The sequence below is a fragment of the Rattus rattus genome, chromosome 16, assembly GCF_011064425.1.
Source record: "Rattus rattus isolate New Zealand chromosome 16, Rrattus_CSIRO_v1, whole genome shotgun sequence".
NCBI lineage: Eukaryota > Metazoa > Chordata > Mammalia > Rodentia > Muridae > Rattus > Rattus rattus.
The window spans coordinates 40,787,567-40,804,088 of NC_046169.1; the positions used below are offsets into that span (position 1 = coordinate 40,787,567).

The 16,522-nt window shown below is 53.3% G+C and overlaps 1 protein-coding gene across 1 annotated transcript in view; it reads left to right on the forward strand.

Moving 5' to 3' along the window:
• Kiaa1671 (KIAA1671 ortholog) overlaps nucleotides 1-16,522 on the forward strand; it is a 148,650-nt gene that overhangs the window by 34,588 nt on the left and 97,540 nt on the right. The window contains exons 5-6 of the mRNA XM_032887158.1: nucleotides 3,259-5,883; nucleotides 12,405-12,539. Of these exons, the coding sequence (XP_032743049.1) occupies nucleotides 3,259-5,883; nucleotides 12,405-12,539 (2,760 nt within the window). The remainder of the gene's footprint in view (nucleotides 1-3,258; nucleotides 5,884-12,404; nucleotides 12,540-16,522) is intronic.

Consider the following 16,522-nt stretch of genomic DNA (forward strand, 5'->3'; position numbering starts at 1 on the left):
TATTTTTCTGTGCCATAAGCTTGAGGGAACACCATCTTCTTAAGCGGCTTTATTGAAGCCCCTGGTGGGCAGAGGCCAGCAGATTTCCAAGTCTGAGGCTATCCTGGTTTACATGGTGAGATCTTGTCTCAAAAAAAAAAACCAAAAAACAAAAAAGTTAGGAGAAATTCCACCTAGCTCCTCTGAGATTCTTTTCCCTACTGGGTCTGCATCCAGTAACAGAAGCAGCTCAGGTGCCCAAAACCATTTCTCTTTGACCTGTCTCCTCAGAAAGAGCTCACAATCACGTGCTCAGGTAACTGGTTTGTGGCTGACGATCTCTGAGGTGTTGCTTTTTAAAAGACCTCTTTATCGAGGTGCAGTCGAAGGATATAAGGTGGATTTAAAGCTCCTGGATGAATGGGCTTCCAACTGTGTCTTCCCAGGCCCCCTGTTGCCACACAAGGGTGGCAGGAATCTGCACCACACCCAGAACCACCCCTGCCTCTGATGCCTCTGGCCTGCCCTTCCCCAGGCTGCCCTGACCCATTTCTGTCCATAGACTGGTTTCCCTTTCCTACAATTTAATTTTCCCTTTCAGACAATTTAATTCATTACGTTTGTGTGCGTGTGGGCTCTGCTTGTCAGAACCTTTCTTCTGAGATTGGTCATGTCTTTCATTGCTGTATCGTATTCCATCCTTGAGGCGGACTTCAGCTGGCGCTGGGGTGGTTCTCAGTTTGAGCTGTTAGAGATGAAGCTGCACCTGCAGATGGTGGTGCCAGGCTGTCACCTCAGAGCTCAGGTTGCTGGGCCAGGAGGGTTGTGAATTCTAGGGCAGCTTGAAAACGTATGCATGTGTACATACATACATGTATACATACATGCACACACATGCGCAAGCACACACACTAGTACACATGCTAGCACATGTGTGTACACACATATAGACAGACACATATACATACACACGCATACACATACACATACATGTGCACACACATGTTCACATGTACATGCACACATATACATGCACATGCACACATGCACATATGCACATGGTGCACACATACACACATCACACACACATGTGCAAATGCATGTGTGCCCCCCAGAACAAACTGTGAACATTTATGCATAAGTCTGTATGTCTCAACTTTTACCTCTCCTTTTCCCCCAAACCCTCTAAGATATGTTCTCATGTACCTCAGGCTAGCCTCACGCTGACCACATAGCCCAGACTTTGACCTTCCACTTTTTTGCCCTGGCTCTCAAGGGCTAGGATTACAGGCGTGCACCGCCATACTGGTTTTGTGCAGTGCTGGACGTGGAGTGTTGTGGATCTTGGCAATATCCACTAACTGTTCTGCATCCCTAATAGCTCACTTTGCTTCTTTCCTCTGCATAAATGCCTCGGAGCGGCCTGGCTGGGCCGTGTAGCTTCTGTGCAGGCTAGGTGTTTGAAGGGACTTCCTCCATCTTTGAATAATAATCCGAGAACTTCTTCCAAGGCTCTCTGTGTCCCTCTCAGTGAGTGTCCGAGGAAAGGAGCTGAACTGGGAGGGCAGCGATGGCCACCCTGATTGTCTCACAGAGACTGAGGCAAGGCAGCGAGGGTCTTGGGAGGCGGCAGTGTGGGATGGAGTGTCCAAAATCTCAGAGCCTGAGGGGCAATCCTGTAAACTTTGACTATTGAAAACTCAAGAAAGATGCCAATAAGCCCTTTACATATAACCAGGGGCCCTCTCTATAAGAGAGATTGTCGGGTGACTTTTAAAGGTTGTCATACAATAAAGCATGATGGTCTAGCCTGGGCGAAATCTTGTCGGCAAAATCACTCACAAGCCCACAGTATTATCCGAGTCGCCCCTTCCTTGTACCCAGTGGTATCTGCTTTGCCTGTACTCTTTCACCTTTGATATTTTAAGGTGAGAGCTGGGAGAAGGCTCAGTGGGCGTGGCGTTTGCTGTGCAAGCCTAGGGACTTGGGTTCAAAACCCATGCCTATGAGAAGGTAGAGCGCAGTGGCACCCCTGGGGTTTGTTGGCCCCCATCCTGTCTAGCTGGATCGGCAAGCTCTAGGTTCAGTGAGAGACCTTGTTAAAAAGGATGGAGAACAGTTGAAGAAAACCAGCACTGACCTTTGGTCACCAGGCGTGCACATGTGCGCACAGGTTGGTGTGTCCACACTGTCTAGCTTTTGTCTTTTACGGTCTATTGTAATGTTAAGTGTGGTCCCCAGACCTGGAGTCTGCATGCAGCCCCTGGGACCCTGCCCCCTGAGTTAACTCTGATTGGTGAATAAAGATGCCGACAGCCAATAGCTGGGCAGAAGAGACATTGCCCAGAGTTAACTCTGATTGGTGAATAAAGATGCTGACAGCCAATAGCTGGGCAGAAGAGACGTAGATGGGGCTGAGGTTTCGCAGGCTTGGGGAGAGAGAGGACCATGAGGAGGAAAGAGGGAGGAAGAAGCCACTGTGGATGAAGAAGAACGTGTGGGAAGGGAGTAGGAGAGCCACTATGGGCGAGGGACCAGGAGAATGGGGCCTGGAGTGGTGTCCAGTTGGAGTTAAGAGCGGCCTAGATGTAGCAATAAATAGTAAAGTGAGAACTTGGGCTTATCAATAGGAAGGTAGACTCTAACAGCATGGCAGGGAGGCAGCTGCCCAGCCTTTGTGCTGCCTAAGGTTATTTAAAATATAAAGGCTGCATGTGTCTTTCATCCAGGAACACAAATGGTCTAAGGCGGGGAAGAAACCCCAGGCAGGGATTTTTAATATATATTTTTTTTTTACTTCACCATACAGAACATTTTAGTGTCTTGCGTGTTTTTTTTTTTTTTTTGGTTTGTTTTATTAAGATTTATCTATTATATATAAGTACACCGAAGCTGTCCTCAGAACACCAGAAGAGGGCGCCAAATTCCATTACAGATGGTTGCGAGCCACCACGTGGTTGCTGGGATTTGAACTCAGGACCTCTGGAAGAGCAGTCAGTGCTCTTAACCACGGAGCCATCTCTCCAGCCCCTGCTGGTTTTGTTTTTTAAGTCACAGTTTAATCACAGGGGGGATACTCCAGCCACAGCGTGTGGTCAGATGGCCACTCTGTAGAGTCCGCCCTCCCAGCCGTGGTTCTAGGGATGGAACCCAGGTCACTAGGCTGAGCTGAGCCGTCTGGAGGTCACTGTGCTGCTGTAACAGGGCAGTCCGCTTTATTTTGCTGCTCCGGTTCCTGAGCACTTCAAATCCTTAACATTGTCTTCTGTTACCTTTCAGCTTAAGGAAAAGCTTGGTTTGGATAGACCCTCTGCCACAAAAAGTCCTTGGAAGTCTGAGGTTTCCCAGAAGTCTAGGCAGACAGAGCTCAAAGATGCCTCCGACCAGGACCCTGATAGGTGTTGGAGTGCTCGCTCGGTGGGAGGCGCGAGCCCTTCTGAAGTCAGTCCGGAGGATGACGGAAGCTTCCAGAAGGTGTGGGCCACAGTGTTTGAGCATCACGTGGAGAGACACACAGTGGCCGACCAGGCAGGCTGTTGTCTCTCCGCCACACCCCCTTGCGATGTGGCCCACACGCCGGATCCCAGACCGAAGCCTGAGAATTGGCCAGGGAAGGAGCCACCAGGAGTCACAGACGAGAGAGACCGCTCCAGGTGGTCGGACCGTGCTGACCTGGGGATGCTGGGACGGGCTGCCCTTGTCGATGTTGCACTGAGACCGTATCCCACACCTGTCCCCGGGAGACACCCCGTGGAAGAGAGGCACAGCCGCTCTGTCCCGAGGCATTTAGAAAGTCCCCCTGTGTCCCAGAGGGTTCAGCCTAAGTATGACGTCATGCATGCCTCAGGAGAGCGGGCACATAGCGAAGCAGTGTCCAGGGTGCCTGAGGAGAAGGCGGTGACCCTGCACAGCGGCAGATCTCGGCTCTCGCTGCCGGCTCGGCAGCTGTCCCAGGAGGTCAACCCTTCTTACCTGGACTCTTCTCTGCAGGGTAGTGGGGGTGCCGTTCAAAGGGCAAGTCAGTTATGGGAAGCTAGGGGCAAGGAAGGCAGCAGATCAAAGCAGCCAGGGGATGGATTTGGGGGCTCTTGCCAATCGCCCAAATGGACAGGAGTGGGGGTGACAAGCTGGCACAGCAGCGCTGTGGTCAGCAAAGATCTTGGTACTGCCCAAAGGGGTCAGTCCTGGAGTGTCTTTTCAGATCTTCCATCCAGGGCCAGCATTGAGCCCCGTGACTCCCAAGTACAGGCAGGGACCGACTCATTGTCCCCGCAGAAGGGACCCCTCGTGGTCGCCAGTGAGGATAACCCAAGGCTGGCCCAGGTGGCCCAGCCTGAAGTCAGAATGCGGAGGTCCAACCCTTCAGAGCCGAGGGTGGATAGGTTGAGGCGACGGACTTTGCCCCATGATGTGAAGTTCGATCCATTCAGCCTCCTTGGGCCAGAGAGCGCTTCCGAAAGGCAGCAGCGACCAGCAGATGGTCTGACCTTCCCAACCTGTGCCTTAAAGAGACCCCACCAGCAGGCACAAACTCAGGGGGGGACACCGGATGCCTCACAAGGCAGGACTTTCCTGGTGGAGAAGCCGGGGCCATCTGCAGAGCCCGCTGCGACTTTTTTCGCGGTGACTTACCAGGTTCCTGACATTCAGAAGGCCAAGAGTGTGGTTAAGCCGGGGCCTGAAAACGTGTCGGAACCTTCCAGAAAAACGCCTCCACCTCCTTCACCTCGCTCTGTTGTGTCTGCGTTGCCTTCTCCTGGCCGTGAGGAGCCGTGGTCTCCCGCCAGCAGTAAGGGCTACGCTAAGGGGAGAGAGTATGAAGAAGTAAGGAACCTTTCAAAACACCCCAAGTCCGCAGACCAGCCGGCGTCTGCAGGGGACAGGACTCTGGATCCTTCCAGGGAGAGAATCATTGATGTGGATGCTCTGAGGTTTCATCGAGAGTCAGAAGACGATGCCGTGAAGTATCGCAATCTCGGGGCATCCTCAGGCGAAGATGCCTCACAGACACCCCTGGTCCTGAGGCGGCCCAAAAGTCTCCTGATGAGGAGGAGAACAGAGGTGATCAGCGAAACGTTCCCAGGGAAGATGAGGGATGGCTACAGATCCAGTGTTCTTGACCTTGATTCTCTGATGGCTGAGTACAAGGAACAGTTGAGCAGGAGTCCCAGCAAGGCCCAGGAATGGCAGGACAGCCCTACAGAGCCCAGTGGCTCTCCTCAGGAGAGGTCAGGTTGGCCCAAGGAGGCGGAGTGGAGAAGGAGGAGCCTGAAGGAGGCTTCTCAGTCAGACGGTGTCGGTGTCGGGCAACAAGCAGGGCCCTCTGTGAAAGTTCTCCACTCTCCTGGCCCCAGCAAGCAGCCAGAGGAACCCCTAGGGGTAGCCATGGCCACCAAGTCTGGCCTGCCACTGTGGGCACCACCACAGTCAGCTTCTGGGGAAAACTGTCCCTCACCTTCTTCCGTTCCTGCTGGCTCCAGGAGGAAATCTCCAGGCATCGCTGAGTTGGAAAGCAAGCCCTCCTCCAGTGAGCACCAGGGTACAAAGCATAGGCAAGGTTCAGTCAAGTCCCAGGAGCTAGGCAGCGGGGACCCTGTCTCCCCCAGGTCACCCCCCTCTGACCGGAAGAAAGGGACTCCAAGGAGGTCCACTGTTCAGGGAGTGGAAGGCAATGGGATACAGTGGGGAACCCCCCCACGTGATTCTGTTTGGTCACCGATGGACATCAAGAGGGCCTGCTCGGAGAAGGGGCCCCCGGCCAGGGTCCGGGAGGGCCTGTCCATCATGCAGGATGCCAGGGAGCGGAGAGAAGAGTCCAGAGGGAAGCCTGACCTCCCCGCCGAGACTCCCAAGGTCGCTGAGGGACCCTGTCAGAGGGATACGAGGAGGCTGGAAGGCCCTAAGGTGGGTACCGAGGCGCTTGGAATTTTGTCATACAGTTTGTAAGCACCTATGTCCGGGGTCTCAAGCTCAGATTTCACGTGGGCTGTGTAGGTGCGTGACGGAGGGGAGGTGCCACTCTAGGGAGTGGTGTGGACTGCAGGCTAACAGGACATGTAGGCGTGCTCGCTTCCAGACTCTGAAGATTTTTTTCTCCTATTTTTTTTTTAAGATTTATTTAATGTACCTGAGTACACAGTAGCTGTCTTCAGACACACCAGAAGAGGGCATCGGATCCCATTGCAGATGGTTGTGAGCCACCCTGTGGTTGCTGGGAATTGAACCTGAGTTCAGTGGTTAAGAATAGTTCGTGCTCTTAACCACTGAGCCATCCTTTTTCTCCTTTATCATGCCCCTACCCCCCTTCCCTTCCCTTTTACCTGGCATGGCTTGGGAAACTGAAGCTAGTCCTTGCACAGCCCCAGCCCCAGCCCTTCCCGGATCCTGCCCTAGCTGCAGCTCAGCCCTTGGTCCCAGCCCCCGGCCCAGCCCAGTTGACCATTTCACCACCTGTGACAGAAAGCGACATTTATTAAGAGGTATCCACGCTTTCAGGTGTTGCCCTGAAACAAGATGGCTTGCTAGAAAACTTCATTCTGTCCTGGCCGTGCTAATGCCCTGGCTCTGTCTGCTTGGCCACCGGTTGTGGGTTCAGAACTTGGCCTGGGACTTGATGAGGGAAGACGTTTTGTGTGAACATTGTGGAGCACCTGCTCGATGCCACCTCGCCCATTGCCTTCACCAGAGCCAGCACCAGCTGTTCGAGCTTCCCGAATGGCCTGTGACGTGAGCGAATGTTAAGCAGCCCACGGGGTCTTACAAGACGGCTCACTCTGGCTTGGGTTCCCCAGAAGCAGCCTGTCTTAGGTCTTCTTAGGAAGTGACCTGAGGGAAGACTGGCTGCGGACTGGGGAAGGTGGCAAGGAATTACCAGTGTGGGCAACGGACACCCAGTGCCCTGGAGACCTCTGGGAAGCTTGTAGCACAACTGGGTTTACTTGGTTTCGGGGTCAGAGGACCAGGAGTGTGTGTTTTCTGTTTCTTCCCATTGTCATCTAAGGCTGTGTCTGGGCCTTTGAATGTGGGACTTGACCATTCTGCACAAAGAAGGACAGCTCATGAAAACAGGGCTCAGAGAGACTTGGGAACCTGTTAGGGGCCACACAGTGAAAGACAAAGATGCTTGGCTTGAACCCAGGTCTGGCCTGTGGTAAATGAGAGAGGAAACAGGAAGCCCCTGGGGAGCATTTTGCCTCCGCTGGGTGAGAGGGCCCTGGAACCCAGGATCAGGAAATTACACGATGCCAGGAGTGCCCTAGGGAGGCATCCTGGAGGAGGCACGGATGGGCGAGCTGGGGAGCAGGGCATGCTGGGAGGTCTGGAGGTTGGAGTAAGCCCCACCCAGCCTTTTCGGAGCAGTTCAGCAGGAGGCGGCAGCATAGGGTGCAGCGTTCTTCTGCAACAAAACGCCCCAGGCCTGGGCACTTTATAAAGAAGAGAGACTTATTTCTCACTGGTTTGCCCCTGGTGCTCCCTTCTAGGCTGTCCTGGGGCTTCAGGACAAAGCGTTTACAAAGTTGAGCAAAGCCAAGTTTCTCATCCCCAAGCCTGTGGGAGAGGAACTGCCAGGGTCTAGCCTAGCAGGGACGGGGTCTCCACGCGGAGGGAGCTGTGAGAAGAGGGTTTGAACCAGTATCTCCTCGGGAGCTCAGGCTCGGTCAGCCTGTGTGCGGGAACCTTCTAGACTTGCATTGAGCCCCTCCCTCCTCCAGTGTGGGTTCTTCCCACGCCCCGCAGGAGAGACAGCAGCTCCCTGCCTCGAAGCCCCGCTGTTGGGAACCCAAAGCTGCTGCAAGGTTAGGCCAGGTTTGCCTTTGGTGGTCTCACCCAGCTCTCAGGCCCCTCCACCCCCAACCCTGCCCCTGTTGCTGTGGGAGCGGCCAAGAGGAAGAGACAGTGTTCTACTGGAATGTGACACTCCTCAGCTCGCCAGCACCTCAGGTCCCACTGGCAACAGGAGCATCCGGGCTGTGGAAGGGGCCTGGATGCTGCCCAGAGTGCTCAGGCCCCTGGAGGGCTGGTTGTCAGGGATCGGCTTTCTCGTGGTGGAGGGATCCACAGACCAGCTTCCTGCTTCCTGCTTCGGGCCTCTCTCCTCCTGGAAGACTTGTTTTGTTTTGTTGTTGAGTCAGGGTCTCCTGTAGCGCCGCTGCCCTTGAGTCCTGACCCTCATCCCATTACTGGGCTTCCTTTCCTCGCTCTGGTTCCTGATCTTAAAGAACAAAGACAAGCAAATGAGAGACAAAAAGCCCCAGAGTGCTCAGAACGCTGGTTGTTAAAAATATAAATCTTACAGGGCAGAGAGAGAAGGAAGGGAGTGGAACATCCTTAGTTCCAGCCCTCGGGATTTTCCTGTGCGTCTCAGGAGCAAGGAATAGTCCCTGGGTATGTACATATGAAACACACCACACACGCACATGCGTGTGTACCTACATATGCATGTGTGTACGCACAAGCATGCATAAGCCACACACAGATACATACACATGGACACATTATGCACACACATACACACACACCCACAAGCACACACGTGCATGCATGCACACACATGGGTGGGCGGGCATATTCCTGTTCTTGATGCATAGGCAAATTCCATCAAGGGACTGTGGGGTGTTGGGTGCAAATTTCCCACAGAGCAGTTGGCTTCTAGGCCTTGTGGTTCGACTCATCACCCTAGCTACCCAGGAGGCTGAGGCAGGAGAATCACAAGTTCAAGGCCAGCCTTGGTCAAAGGAGGCATGGGGGTGTGGCTCATGGGTTCTAGCCATGCATTCAAGGCCTTTCCTGTGAGCCCAGAACACCTTTGGCCAAGTCTGCTAGGCAACTGAGCCTACATCCCAAGTCCTCTGGGGACATTTTTTGCTGTCACTCTGGGGAGGCCATGCCGTTATTAGGCAGAAGTCAGAGCTGCCATTTAGAATCCTCCAGGGAGCAGGGTAGCCCTGTGCAGAGCCACTCTGTGCTGGAGCCAGGAGCCATGGGGACTATAGTTAGTCTGAAACAGTGTTCTGGGGTGGGGGAACGATATTTTACTATAGGCCTGAGCTTGAGAATGCTCAGAGCAGAGTGTCACTCCTTTTGATGACCATGTCTGAGCTTCCTCCCCAGGCCCGCTTCCCTCTGTGGGCCACTCTGAGCTGCTGTTAGATGCCAGACCACAGTCAGTGTGGTATCTGCCCTCAGTGTGGGAGGGTCTTCTTGTGCAGCCCATCTGCAGACTGTTAGCTACTTAGGAGGGAGTTGTTAGGACAGTGGGTCTCCCCCTCCCCCATCCCTCCCTGACCCCCCCACCCCTTCCCCTTCTCTCCCTCTCTCCCCGTTCCTCTTCCCATCTCTCTCCCCTTCTGTCTCTCTCTCTCCTTCTCTCCCTCCCTCTCCCTGGTGGTACTGTGGATTGACCCGGGCGACCTCATGTATGTACTGGATGAGTACTCTACCAGTAAATTGTATCCCCTGTCCTTAGTTTATCATTTTGGCACAGGACCTGTGATTCAGTTCCTTAGACTGGTCTTGAACTCATTCATTTGCTGTCAGGTGTTTTGTTTTTCAGTGCTGCTGCCTCAGGGCCCTCTAGTTCCCTCCAGGGGCTAGGGTTACTAACCTGCAGCACACAGAGCTCACGTGGGGGCCAGTCTCGTTCATTTTTATGGTCCGATTCAGCCCACACGAGTGACTTCAGCAGATACGTGTGCTGTGGCTTGAAGCTCTTCCTCCTCGGTGGGTAAGTTTGCTTCCTCACAAGCCTGGTGACTCAGGTTTAGAGTCTCGCCATCTTGTAAAAGAGGGTAAGATGGCCCATGGCAACCCCCCCCACATCATACATATACACATACACCCCCCCAAGTGTGCACACATCTCCCCACTACACACACACACACACACACACACACACACGCAAGCAGTAATAAGAAATACACATTTAAATCACACAATGCTTTTTAGGATCCGGGCTTCTGCCTTGTGTTCACATCCTGCTCTCTGTTCACGGAACACATGTGATGCATGTGCTGGCCAGGCTGGTGGCCCCGGCCTAGATCAGGAGTTTCCAGGTCATCTTCCAGTGTTCCAGCTTGGGCTGGGTGATGCCCCGTCTCAGGAAGGATCCCTGGGAAAATAAAACATGGTATAGCCCTGAAGTGGAATATTATTAGGTTATATAAAAAGAATGTTCTAGCCAGGTATGGTGAGCGTTGTGGTCGCTGAGGCAGGAGGATGAGGAGAACGCAGGTGGCATGGCACCTGCTGGTGGTGTGTTATTTAGTTTAAATTAGATTCAATCTAATTTCTCTGTTGCCCCGGCCACACTCAAGCTTGCGTGACTGGATCGACCCCACAGAACTTTGTGGTGGCTGCCTAGGTACAAGCAACCTGAAGCCAGCGAGTGGGTGGGGTCACCCAGAGCCTGAGGGTGCCAGGAAATAGGGGAACAGACCGGAAAGGAGCCATCTGAGTGACAGGAGAGACATAGGACAGGCAGGACCCGGGGAGGATGTCAGAGCTATGGTGGAGATGCTCCAGCATTGGTGGGCTTGTCCTGGGGACTCAGGCCGGCCTTGGTGGAAGGTGTGCCCCATCTGCATTCTCTCTGCCGTGAGGATGCAGCACTTTCAGACATGTTGGGGACCACCTGTGTCACCCCCAGGAAATCCTCATAAAGCATCCTCGTCCTCCTGTCCTGAGGGACTCTCTGCTCCTGCCCTCTTCCTTAGCCTGGGGTTCTCAGGGATCACACCTACCATGTAACTTGCCACAACTTTTCCTCCATTGTTTTCGTTGTCTTTGTTTGGAGACAGGATTTTGTGTGGCCCAGGCTGGTTGCATGTATTATAGTCCTATCTTGTGGTTTAAGGGCTAATTGTTCTTCTATTGCTCACTTGGCTGTTGGCATGATTCTTTGGAGTAATTACTGTTTGGATCCTGCTCCATTTCCCATTGAGTTGCTTCTTTGTTGTTGAGTAGCCGTTGCTCTTTACATGTTGTGGATACTCTTGTTGAGTTGCTGTTGCTCTTTACGCATTGTGACTACGAGATTGATGGTTTCTGCTGGTCGGTTTTTCACCCTCTTCTTGGTGCCCTTTACGCACATGTGTTTTCCAGTTTTGACAGTCTTCTTTTTTGTTACTTGTGTTTTCCATGTGTGTTTTTGGAAACATAGGGACCCTTTGACTTGAGGATTGGCCTTTGGCTCCAGAAATCCTCCTGCCTTAGGGTGCCTGAGTGCTGACACACCATACCCAGGAGACTAAACTCTTGTGCATGTTCATTCCAGTAAAATTTATCCTACCAGGCTGGGCAAATTGGGGGTGGAGCTCGCGAGCTCCTGGCAGTAGGCCCTGCCTGTCTGTCTGTCCAGCTGTCCATTCTGCACTCCAAACACCCAAGTCCTGGATTTGTGTTAAGCAGGCTGTGCTGTGGGTGTGGAAAGGGGCCGACTCTAGGGCTTGGGCTGTGTATCCGAGGGTATCGTGGTTGTATGTAGGACAGGGAGGGTCTGTGAGACTGGGCCCCAATGCCAGCAGGAGTAGCGGAAGTGTGGGTGGGATTTATTTAATGCCACTGGGGTACGAAAATGAGCCCCAGAGACGGGGCATGGAAAAGAAAAGTCTCAGTGCGACCTTAGGATGTTTGTGAGCCAGGTAGAGACGGAGCAGGAGTGCGGCCCAAGGAATTAAGCACAGGGAGGGAGGGAAGGGGTCTAGGAACCAGCCTTGCCCTCCGAGATGCTGTGTGCTATTCCCCAGGCACCTGCCCTCTCTGGCCCTCCTGGCAAATAAAATAAAGTAAGTGTGTGGCACATAAACCATGTCCAGGACTCCAGGTTTCTCCAGTTAAGGTGAGAAGGGGGTAAAATGCAGAATTCAGACTACGATGAGCCTTACGGCTTTTCCCTCTCCCTGCCGTTTCTCAGGGTGTGCATTTGGATTCGAGGAAAGATGTTTGGGGAGCAGGAGAGATGGCTCAGTGGTTAAGAGCACTGACTGCTCTTCCAGAGGTCCTGAGTTCAATTCCCAGCAGCCACATGGTGGCTCACAACCATCTGTAATGGGATCTGATGCCCTTAATGGTGTATCTGAAGACAATGACTGTGTACTCATATAAATAAGAATAAATAATTTTTTTAAAAAAGGAAAGATGTTCAAACGAGAGCCAATAGGACCATCCTGGGCAAGGATGGGCTGGCCAACTGGAGGCCCTGGGAGCCAGACGCATCAGCCAGGCACACCTGCCCCCTAGTGGCTGGACCATGTCACACAGGCTCTGAGCAGGGCCTTGTTAAAATTGTTCCTTCCCCAGATGGAACAAAGGATCTTCTTGAGGCCACCCAGCCGTGGAGCTGGGTCACATGTCACCTATGCATGATAGTGGGGAACCAGCAGACGAGAGGCTCCCACTGAAACTCTGCTCTGTGTTCTCTATCCCAGCTGCCTCTGCAGAATCTGGAGCGGAGGGATGGCCGACAGGATGGCCAGCAGCCTCTTGGGCAGGTGTCCCCCGTTGCCTCCGTCCCCCGGCGAAGCCACAGCTTTTGCAAGGACAAGAGGAATAGTCTCCTCGTGGTGAGTGACTCCTGCTGGCGTCGTCTGCATAGGGTGATTCTATGGTTACGTGGGGAGGGTTCAGGCTGATGGGCTCCTGGAGTGGGACAGGCAGTCTAAGTGGCCCGCTGGGGATTGGGTTCCAGACCGCTCTCTGTACTGTGCGTGCTGTGCTGGGGTAATCTCTGCTGTTGAGTTTCTGGCACTAGGTAGGTAACCTCAGCAGCTGGCTGATGGGGTCTGATGGCGCCTTGGGGGGCTCACACCAGTTTGTCTTTTCTGCAGCCTAGTGATTTTTGAGAGTTTATGTCCACGTCCTTCGATTTTCACAGCGGAAAAGCCAGGCAGTGACTCTCGTGTCCTTAGCGCTGGTTAGAGGGATGGGAGACAACCAAGAGAAAACGCTCCCGTTGGGGGACACTAGGCTATCGAAAGCCAGCTCCCCACTTGGGGGGCCCACAGGACACCGTGTTTCTTGGGAAGCCTGTGTCCACAAGAGACCAGGCCCAGGTTCCTGTGGGATTTTGTTGGTTTCTGTTCTGTCTGTGAACAGGCTGGGTTCTCTCCTGCTGGGAGGTCCCTTGCGGGCGAGGCCCAGGTGGTGGCTGCTGACCAGGGTGGTGGGAGTTCTGACTCATGTGCCATTCAGTGTCTGCGGTCTGGGAAAAGAGAGTTCACTTCTCTGAGTCTTGATTTTTCTCATCTGTAAAATAGGGATGTTTGCTCTTACCGTAGGGACAGGGCCTGGGGGTGTTGAGGTTTTGTCTTTTACGGTCTGGTGTAATGTCAAGTGCGGGCCCCCAAGACCTAGAGTCTGCACGCAGCCCCTGGGACCCGCCCCCTGAGTTAATTCTGATTGGTGAATAAAGATGCCAACAACCAATAGCTGGGCAGAAGATCGGTGGACTTGTGTGCGCGCTGTGAAGGCAAAGGTTGTGGAGGGAAAAGGTTTGAAAGCGGTTTACAGCTCCCGGTTGCAGGAGGTTTCTCTGGCTGAGGCTTCCTCTCAGTGCCTTTGAGGACCCTTTGTCCCAGGAGGCCTGGCTTGCCTTGGCTTCTCTGTCTGGCTCCGAGTCCCCCCAGCCTTGCCTGAGGTCTGTGTCCTCCTCTGGGAGACAACTCAGCCCTTCAGGACATGGGCTTTCTTTAGTCTCATGCCTGCAGTGTTAGGAAGCAGCCACAAGGAGGCAGCGGTGCCCAGCCCTTGCCTGGCTCCTCCCACAGCCTGTGATGGACACTGAGAGTATAAATGGGGAAACTGAGGCCCACAGAGAGGCTTCAACTTGGTTAGGGTAGCCTTCGGGCATGACTGTGTGCTCAACTGAGGCAGAGAAGTCTGGTGAATGTCGTCCGTTAGTCTAGTGAATGTTGTCTGTTTGTCAGTGAATGTTGTCTGTTTGTCTGGTGAACGTCGCCCATTAGTCTATCTTGTGAATGTTGTCTGTCTGGTGAGTGTTGTCCATTGGTCTGTCTGGTGAATGTTGGCTGTTTGTCTGATGAGTGTCAGCTGTTTGTCTGTCCTTAGCCTCATGCTGTCGTTCACTCACCTGGGTTCACTTATCTCCGATCTTTTGGGATTGTATTTTTATTTCACATAGCCCAGGCCGGCCTGAAACACTCTGGATATGCAAGGATGACCTTGCACACTATTTCTCCTGTCTGCCTCCGAGGGTCACCATGCCCCGTTTTTGGGTCCTAGGGCCGGGTAGATGCCAGACCAGAACTCTGACTGCTGAACTACATTCTGGCCTCCAGTTTCTGTTTTGAACCTGGCTCTGTATTTATCCACCCTAACTTGAGTGCCACCCACCATTCAAACAAACACATCCCATCCTGCTAAAGAGAAAATTAAGGTTCAGAGGGGCTTGGCCACCTGCCTTAGGACACACAGCATTAAGGCTAGCTAGAACATGAGCCTGCATGTGTGGTCTGGGACTTGGGCCCTTCCCAGGAATGTGCTGGGGGGCTGTGTGTTTTTGTCTGTCCATCCATCCATCCATCCGACCGTCTGTCTGTGTGCAGCCCTGTCAGGACAGGAGACACCTGAGTCCTGGGACTCCACTGGGGCTTAGCTAGGGTTGGCCTTGGCTGTTCTGTGTCACTCTAAGCCAGCCTGGGACCCACGGGGCTGATCGATTAGTACATCTGCAGGCTCTGCCCACACTGTGGGTGCCACCGGCTCCCAGATGCACTGTGAGCTCCCCTGAGGGAAAGGAAGACAGCTGCAGTCTCAAGAGTTTAGCTGAGGCCTGGGAGGACGGGGAATGACCTTTCATGGTCCTGACGTGTATCCACCCTCAGGGGTGGCCACCCTTCTGCTCAGGGTTTATGATCTCCAAGGGGTTATAGAGAAGGATGACTCAGTGTGGACCCTGACCTTGGGCATGGTTTACTCAGCAGCCCCTCCTATAACAGTAAAGCCACAAGGCAGCCGTTCTGGGGTTCCCCACAGTGCCATGGACTTCTGGAAAGGGGTGGGGGTCAGGGAGAGGGACTTGGGAGGGTGGGGAGAGGGATGTGGGAAGGGGATGTAAGGAGAGGGATGTGGGGGCCTGTTTCTTCTTAGGTCAGCAAGGGCTTCTTTGAGGAAGTGACTCAGGGTGGAGCATGTAGAAGAATCAGGAGAGGGTGTCAGGGGCAAAGGTCTTGGTTTGATTTTGATGGTGGTGATGACAGTTTTGAGTGAGTTCTTATTGGAGCTGAAGTGGAGAGGGAGATTCTCGAGTTAGGAGGATGAGGGTTGTGTCTTAGTCAGGGTTTCTATTCCTGCATAAAACACCATGATCAAGAAGCAAGTTGGGGAGGAAAGGGTTTATTCAGCTCACACTTCCACATCACTGTCCGTCACCAAAGGGAGTCAGAACAGGAACTCACACAGGGCAGGAACCTGGGGGCAGGAGCTGAAGCAGAGGCCATGGAGGGGTGCTGCTTACTGGCTTGCTCCTCATGGCTTGCTGAGCCTGCTTTCTTATAGAACCGAGGACCACCATCCCAGGGATGGCCCCACCCACAATGGGCCCTCCCACCCTTGATCACTAGTTCAGAAAATGCCTTACAGCTGGGTCTCATGGAGGCATTTCCTCAAGGGAGACTCCTTTCTCTGTGATAACTCCAGCTTGTGTCAAGTTGACACACAAAACCAGCCAGTGCAGGTCAGATCAGGGTTTTCTACAGAACTTATTAAATGAGTCTCGCCTATATGTATATGAGATCCCATATATGGGATTTATTAGAATGGCTTGCAAGCTACAGTTCAGCTTGCCAACAATGGCTGTCCACCACTTGGGAAGTCCAGGGATCTAGTAGCTGTTCAGTCCACGAGGCTAGATGTCGCAGCTGGTCTCCGAGGCCAGCCTGGTCTACAGAGTGAGTTTCAGGATGGCCAGAGCTACATAGAGAAACCCTGTCTCAGAAAACCAAAGGGGAAAAAAGTGGGTCTTCTTTTGTTTCTAGTCACTTGGGTTTTAGCTAATTCCATATGTACTCAAGTTGGCAACCAAGACTAGCCTTCATGACGGTCTTGATAGGTGTGTGTGTGTGTGTGTGTGTGTGTGTGTGTGTGTGTGTGTTTGTTTGTGTGTTTGTGTGCATGCACAGACTCCTGAGCACACACATGGGAGAGCCAGATGTCAGCCTTGAGTGTTGCTGGTGATACTTGCTCAAGCTGTGCCCTGGCCCTTTTCTAAGGAATTTTCTTTATCCTAAGGTGCCAGGAGATTAGATCTCAGCTTAGAGATTCTGAACCTGAGGTTCAGAGAAGGGAGGTGGCCGGCAGGAGGACACACACTGCACAGCAATGCAGCCGGGGTGAGCCCTGAAGGGACCCAGGGACTGAGTCCAGCCGCTATCACCTGCCCTCAGGAGTCCAGGCACACCTGCTCTGCTTGGCAAGCTGCCCTGCTGAGGCCTTGAACACTCTGGTGCACCACCCTGATGGACAGGGGCAGGGTTATGGGCATGACGACCTCTCCTGGGAGGAGGTCCAGGCTTGTGGGCGCCTTTAA